At 44.0% G+C, this 7,162-nt stretch overlaps 1 protein-coding gene across 1 annotated transcript in view; it reads right to left on the reverse strand.

Moving 5' to 3' along the window:
- The window catches only part of smad3b (SMAD family member 3b), a 61,159-nt gene extending 59,564 nt beyond the window's left edge, over window positions 1–1,595 (reverse strand). The window contains exon 1 of the mRNA XM_045706393.1: window positions 958–1,595. Within this exon, the coding sequence (XP_045562349.1) occupies window positions 958–1,163 (206 nt within the window). The 5' untranslated portion in view covers window positions 1,164–1,595. The remainder of the gene's footprint in view (window positions 1–957) is intronic.
- Window positions 1,596–7,162: the final 5,567 nt, after the last annotated feature.

The raw sequence follows: 7,162 nt of genomic DNA on the forward strand, positions 1-7,162 counted from the left end.
TCAGATTGTCCCATTCATAAAGGAGTAGGGTTGTCAGATTGTCCCGTTCATAAAGGAGTAGGGTTGTCAGATTGTCCCCTTTATAAAGGAGCAGCGTTGTCAGATTGTCCCGTTTATAAACAGAGGGTTGTCAGATTGTCCCGTTTATAAAGGAGTAGGGTTGTCAGATTGTCCCGTTTATAAAGGAGTAGGGTTGTCAGATTGTCCCGTTCATAAAGGAGTAGGGTTGTCAGATTGTCCCGTTTATAAAGGAGTAGGGTTGTCAGATTGTCCCCTTCATAAAGGAGTAGGGTTGTCAAATTGTCCCGTTCATAAAGGAGTATGGTTGCCAGATTGTCCCGTTCATAAAGGAGTAGGGTTGTCAGATTGTCCCGTTCATAAAGGAGTAGGGTTGTCAGATTGTCCCGTTCATAAAGGAGTAGGGTTGATCTGAACGTTTTGACCTCAACAACAGCAGTCAAGCACCCAAACTAACTTGTTATCTACTTCCAGACACAAATGACACAACACTTCACTCGCCCCAGCAGAGCTGGTCAGGTTGTGTTCATGTTATCCAGAGGGTTGGTGACTAACTTTGCTGGTGGCAACAATTAAAATACGCATTTCTTTTTTTCCGACACTGGCCATATTCAACGGGTGTTTTAAAGCGTTAGTAAATTCATCCGTTATTCTGGTACATTCAGACAAGAGTCGTCTGAAATCGGAGTAGACAGCCAGAGCGAAATTACGAACGCACCCAAATGCATATGCCAATTTAAAACCTACTCCTTGTTGATCACATAATGAAGTCTTTCACGGTTATAAGGCTGAATAAAGCAAGTAGTTACTTACTGGTGATGTAGCTGGCTTTGCTAGCTAGTTAACTAAATCACAACAGTATAACCAACCAGAAGAGAGCCTAGCTAAGTAGCCGTCTGGCTACCTGTCTTAGAGTTACTAAAGCGGAGGGTCCTATACCTTGGTATGGTAATGCATTTGGTGTTGATATTCTGGGTCGTGATGGCCTTCTCCAACTCGTCCAGCTGTCCTGTCTTCTTCAATTTCTTTACAAGACTTTTCACTGCCTTTTCACACCATTTCTCCTCCTGTCTATTTATCTGTTCACCCTTTTTCCAGCCTAAAAGTCTCTTCACAATCGGGGGAGTGAATGGCAGTATAGACATCTTGAGATTGAGTTCAGTTTAAAAAAAAATTCACCCCGTTTTCAGTAGTCGGCTATAAAACGTTCATTATGATCCTCCTGAAATGAACTAATAATAATAATAATAATTAAAAAAAAACGTTATTTGTTGAAAGTTAGCAGGCTTGACATGTTGTTGGTTGGTGCACCAGTCGGTTGAAGTTGAATGGCTGTCTCTCTCTCTCTCTGTGGTGGGCATTAGATAAAGGACAGACAGATGAACATCCCCCCCTCTTCTCCTCCCAGTCTGCCTCTCTGGCCCGCCTCTATAGAGGGACAATCATTACTTCATTACTACTATGATTTACACATGTAAAATAACTGTGAGGAAACGGGGATACCTGGTCAGTTGTCCAACTGAATGTATTGTAACGACCCTGGGTTTATAAACGCGGATATCGACAATGCCGCTTCAGCATGTTTTTTTTGCGGCACAGTCGATAGCGCGCTGGTCTTCGGGCCAGAAGGTCGAGGGTTCGAGACCCGCTCCCTGCCTGTTTCATTATAGTATTCAACTGAAATGTGTCTTCCGCATTTAACCCAACCCTGTGAATCAGAGAGGTGCCTTATCGATATCTTCGGTGCCCGGGGAACACTGGGTTAACTGTTATGCACCTGTATACTGAGTTTTGTAGTTGCGCAAAAAAAAAAGATTATGAAAACATGTCGTTTATTTTGAGAATAAATTTAACAACACTTTCAAACAGGTACTGATATGTGAATAAATTCAATAAGATTTGCAAGCATGCATTTGAGAATGAATGTAAATCATTTAGTACATTTACTAAACTTGCGACTGGTGAATCTTCTTCTGTGAATCAAAACTACACTTGCAGATGTCGAATCTGTGCTCAGTTTTGGCAGTAATTTTGCGAGTAACCTGTGCCAAAAGATTTGCAGTTGTAAAAAAAAAATGTTTTATCTGTAAACAGGCAGCACAGAAAAACAGGAGCTTTAGTGGACAGGGATTTTTCTACCTAACAATTGGGTCGTGCTTTCACGTTTTATGGGATAAATATGGATCAAATTTGTTGAAATTAATTGCTAGCTAACTAAATGATATTTACCGAATTTGAAACCCATATGAAGGCTTTGGTGAGGAAGATGAAGGAAATAATTAAAACAAGTGTTTCCACATAGCATAACCGCTACAAAAGCTAATGATTTTCTAATGGCATTACATGGCTGGTTATCTAGCTACAGCCTTCTGGCTAGCCTGTATCTAGCCAGAGCCTCCTGGCTAGCCTGTATCTAGCTAGAGCCTCCTGGCTAGCCTGTATCTAGCTAGGGCCTCCTGGCTAGCCTGTATCTAGCTAGAGCCTTCTGGCTAGCCTGTATCTAGCTAGGGCCTCCTGGCTAGCCTGTATCTAGCTAGAGCCTCCTGGCTAGCCTGTATCTAGCTAGAGCCTCCTGGCTAGCCTGTATCTAGCTAGGGCCTCCTGGCTAGCCTGTATCTAGCTAGAGCCTCCTGGCTAGCCTGTATCTAGCTAGAGCCTCCTGGCTAGCCTGTATCTAGCTAGAGCTTTCTGGCTAGCCTGTATCTAGCTAGAGCCTCCTGGCTAGCCTGTATCTAGCTAGAGCCTTCTGGCTAGCCTGTATCTAGCTAGAGCCTCCTGGCTAGCCTGTATGTAGCTAGAGCCTCCTGGCTAGCCTGTATCTAGCTAGAGCCTCCTGGCTAGCCTGTATCTAGCTAGGGCCTCCTGGCTAGCCTGTATCTAGCTAGAGCCTCCTGGCTAGCCTGTATGTAGCTAGAGCCTCCTGGCTAGCCTGTATCTAGCCAGAGCCTCCTGGCTAGCCTGTATGTAGCTAGAGCCTCCTGGCTAGCCTGTATCTAGCTAGGGCCTCCTGGCTAGCCTGTATCTAGCTAGAGCCTCCTGGCTAGCCTGTATCTAGCTAGAGCCTCCTGGCTAGCCTGTATCTAGCTAGGGCCTCCTGGCTAGCCTGTATCTATCTAGAGCCTCCTGGCTAGCCTGTATGTAGCTAGAGCCTCCTGGCTAGCCTGTATCTAGCTAGGGCTTCCTGGCTAGCCTGTATCTATCTAGAGCCTTCTGGCTAGCCTGTATGTAGCTAGAGCCTCCTGGCTAGCCTGTATGTCGCTAGAGCCTCCTGGCTAGCCTGTATCTATCTAGAGCCTTCTGGCTAGCCTGTATCTAGCTAGGGCCTCCTGGCTAGCCTGTATCTAGCTAGAGCCTTCTGGCTAGCCTGTATGTAGCTAGAGCCTTCTGGCTAGCCTGTATGTCGCTAGAGCCTCCTGGCTAGCCTGTATGTAGCTAGAGCCTCCTGGCTAGCCTGTCAAAAAAAAAAAACAGGGATCCACTTCCTGCAAAATCTCACTCCTACCGGTCCAAAATCATTTCTGGTCTCCGCCACACCTCTCGCCACAGGTAAACCTTCATCCTGGTCAGGCTCAACCCCTGTCGACTGATTCCATTTAGAAATTCTCAAGGTTCTCAAGAGGGCAAGTAGATTTTTTTTAAAAGTAGGTTTACACAAAGAAGACATATGATTCTACTCAGGGGACAAAAGGTTTGTTCTTAGTGTAACCGATGTGAAATGGCTAGTTGGTTAGCGGTGGTGCTCGCTAATAGCGTCTCAATCAGTGACGTCACTTTGCTCTGAGACCTTGAAGTAGTTGTTCCCCTTTGCTCTGCAAGGGCCGCGGGTTTTTGTGGAGCGATGGGTGACGATGCTTCGTGGGGTGTCAGTTGTTGATGTGTGCAGAGGGTCCCTGGTTCGAGCCCGGGTTGGGGCGAAGAGAGGGACGGAACCTACACTGTTACATTGGCGCCGTTCCGTCCGTATCTCTTCTCTCCCCAGAATCGACTCCCTCCTCGAGCCTTCTGGAAAGCTCTCTGTCTGGCATCACAAATGGCACATCAACCACAAAAAAAAAACACACACAAAAAAAAGCCAGAAAGAAACATTTATGTAGCTTATTTTTTTTGTATATAACACAGTTTCAAGTCTTCCTTAGGTTAAGGTTAAGGTGAATTCAGATCTATCTACAATAATTTAATAGGTTATTTATGTCGAAGGACACACACACATGCGAGCACAGACGGTTAAGGGGACCGGGCAGGCAGCAAGTCTATTCTAGTCTGTTTATATTTGGTTATTGAGATGGTAAGTGTGTGTACCGACAGTCTTTCTTCCAGTAAACAGCACTGGACCCTGGACTGTAAATGTCCCTGTGACTCAGTGTGCGTGCCCAGAAGCTCATTTCGGAAGCCCGCTTTCCTTTTATAACTACCATCAATGGTCTCCACTTTCTATAACTACCGTCAATGGTCTCCACTGTCTATAACTACCGTCAATGGTCTCCACTGTCTATAACTACCATTAATGGTCTCCACTGTCTATTTATATAACTACCATCAATGGTCTCCACTGTCTATAACTACCATCAATGGTCTCCACTGTCTATAACTACCATCAATGGTCTCCACTGTCTATAACTACCATCAATGGTCTCCACTTTCTATAACTACCGTCAATGGTCTCCACTGTCTATAACTACCATCAATGGTCTCCACTGTCTATAACTACCATCAATGGTCTCCACTGTCTATAACTACCATTAATGGTCTCCACTGTCTATAACTACCATCAATGGTCTCCACTGTCTATAACTACCATTAATGGTCTCCACTGTCTATTTATATAACTACCATCAATGGTCTCCACTGTCTATAACTACCGTCAATGGTCTCCACTGTCTATAACTACCATCAATGGTCTCCACTGTCTATAACTACCATCAATGGTCTCCACTGTCTATAACTACCGTCAATGGTCTCCACTGTCTATAACTACCATCAATGGTCTCCACTGTCTATAACTACCGTCAATGGTCTCCACTGTCTATATAACTACCATCAATGGTCTCCACTGTCTATAACTACCGTCAATGGTCTCCACTGTCTATAACTACCATCAATGGTCTCCACTGTCTATTTATATAACTACCATCAATGGTCTCCACTGTCTATAACTACCATCAATGGTCTCCACTGTCTATAACTACCATTAATGGTCTCCACTGTCTATTTATATAACTACCATCAATGGTCTCCACTGTCTATAACTACCGTCAATGGTCTCCACTGTCTATAACTACCATCAATGGTCTCCACTGTCTATAACTACCATCAATGGTCTCCACTGTCTATAACTACCGTCAATGGTCTCCACTGTCTATAACTACCATCAATGGTCTCCACTGTCTATAACTACCATCAATGGTCTCCACTGTCTATAACTACCGTCAATGGTCTCCACTGTCTATAACTACCATCAATGGTCTCCACTGTCTATAACTACCGTCAATGGTCTCCACTGTCTATAACTACCATCAATGGTCTCCACTGTCTATAACTACCGTCAATGGTCTCCACTGTCTATAACTACCATCAATGGTCTCCACTGTCTATAACTACCATCAATGGTCTCCACTGTCTATAACTACCATCAATGGTCTCCACTGTCTATAACTACCATCAATGGTCTCCACTGTCTATAACTACCATCAATGGTCTCCACTGTCTATAACTACCGTCAATGGTCTCCACTGTCTATAACTACCATCAATGGTCTCCACTGTCTATAACTACCATTAATGGTCTCCACTGTCTATAACTACCATTAATGGTCTCCACTGTCTATTTATATAACTACCATCAATGGTCTCCACTGTCTATAACTACCGTCAATGGTCTCCACTGTCTATAACTACCATCAATGGTCTCCACTGTCTATAACTACCATCAATGGTCTCCACTGTCTATAACTACCGTCAATGGTCTCCACTGTCTATAACTACCGTCAATGGTCTCCACTGTCTATAACTACCGTCAATGGTCTCCACTGTCTATAACTACCATCAATGGTCTCCACTGTCTATAACTACCATCAATGGTCTCCACTGTCTATAACTACCGTCAATGGTCTCCACTGTCTATAACTACCATCAATGGTCTCCACTGTCTATAACTACCATCAATGGTCTCCACTGTCTATAACTACCGTCAATGGTCTCCACTGTCTATAACTACCATCAATGGTCTCCACTGTCTATAACTACCATCAATGGTCTCCACTGTCTATAACTACCATCAATGGTCTCCACTGTCTATAACTACCATCAATGGTCTCCACTGTCTATAACTACCATCAATGGTCTCCACTGTCTATAACTACCATCAATGGTCTCCACTGTCTATAACTACCATCAATATTCTCCACTGTCTATAACTACCATCAATGGTCTCCACTGTCTATAACTACCGTCAATGGTCTCCACTGTCTATAACTACCATCAATGGTCTCCACTGTCTATAACTACCATCAATGGTCTCCACTGTCTATTTATATAACTACCATCAATGGTCTCCACTGTCTATAACTACCGTCAATGGTCTCCACTGTCTATAACTACCATCAATGGTCTCCACTGTCTATAACTACCATCAAAGGTCTCCACTGTCTATTTATATAACTACCATCAATGGTCTCCACTGTCTATAACTACCATCAATGGTCTCCACTGTCTATAACTACCATCAATGGTCTCCACTGTCTATAACTACCATTAATGGTCTCCACTGTCTATAACTACCATCAATGGTCTCCACTGTCTATAACTACCATCAATGGTCTCCACTGTCTATAACTACCATCAATGGTCTCCACTGTTACATCAGCAGTTGGCTTGGCTTTGAACTTCCTTTAAATTATATAAGAGTCATGGATGGTAGGATGATAGGGGTTTAGGATGGTAGGATGGTAGGGGTTTAGGATGGTAGATGTTTTGGATGGTAGGGTGGTAGGGGTTTTGGATGGTAGGATGGTAGGGGTTTAGGATGGTAGGATGGTAGATGTTTTGGATGGTAGGGTGGTAGGGGTTTTGGATGGTAGGATGGTAGGGGGTTTAGATGGTAGGATGGTAGGGGTTTTGGATGGTAGGATGGTAGGGGTTTTGGATGG

The sequence above is a fragment of the Salmo salar genome, chromosome ssa23, assembly GCF_905237065.1.
Source record: "Salmo salar chromosome ssa23, Ssal_v3.1, whole genome shotgun sequence".
Classification (NCBI taxonomy): domain Eukaryota; kingdom Metazoa; phylum Chordata; class Actinopteri; order Salmoniformes; family Salmonidae; genus Salmo; species Salmo salar.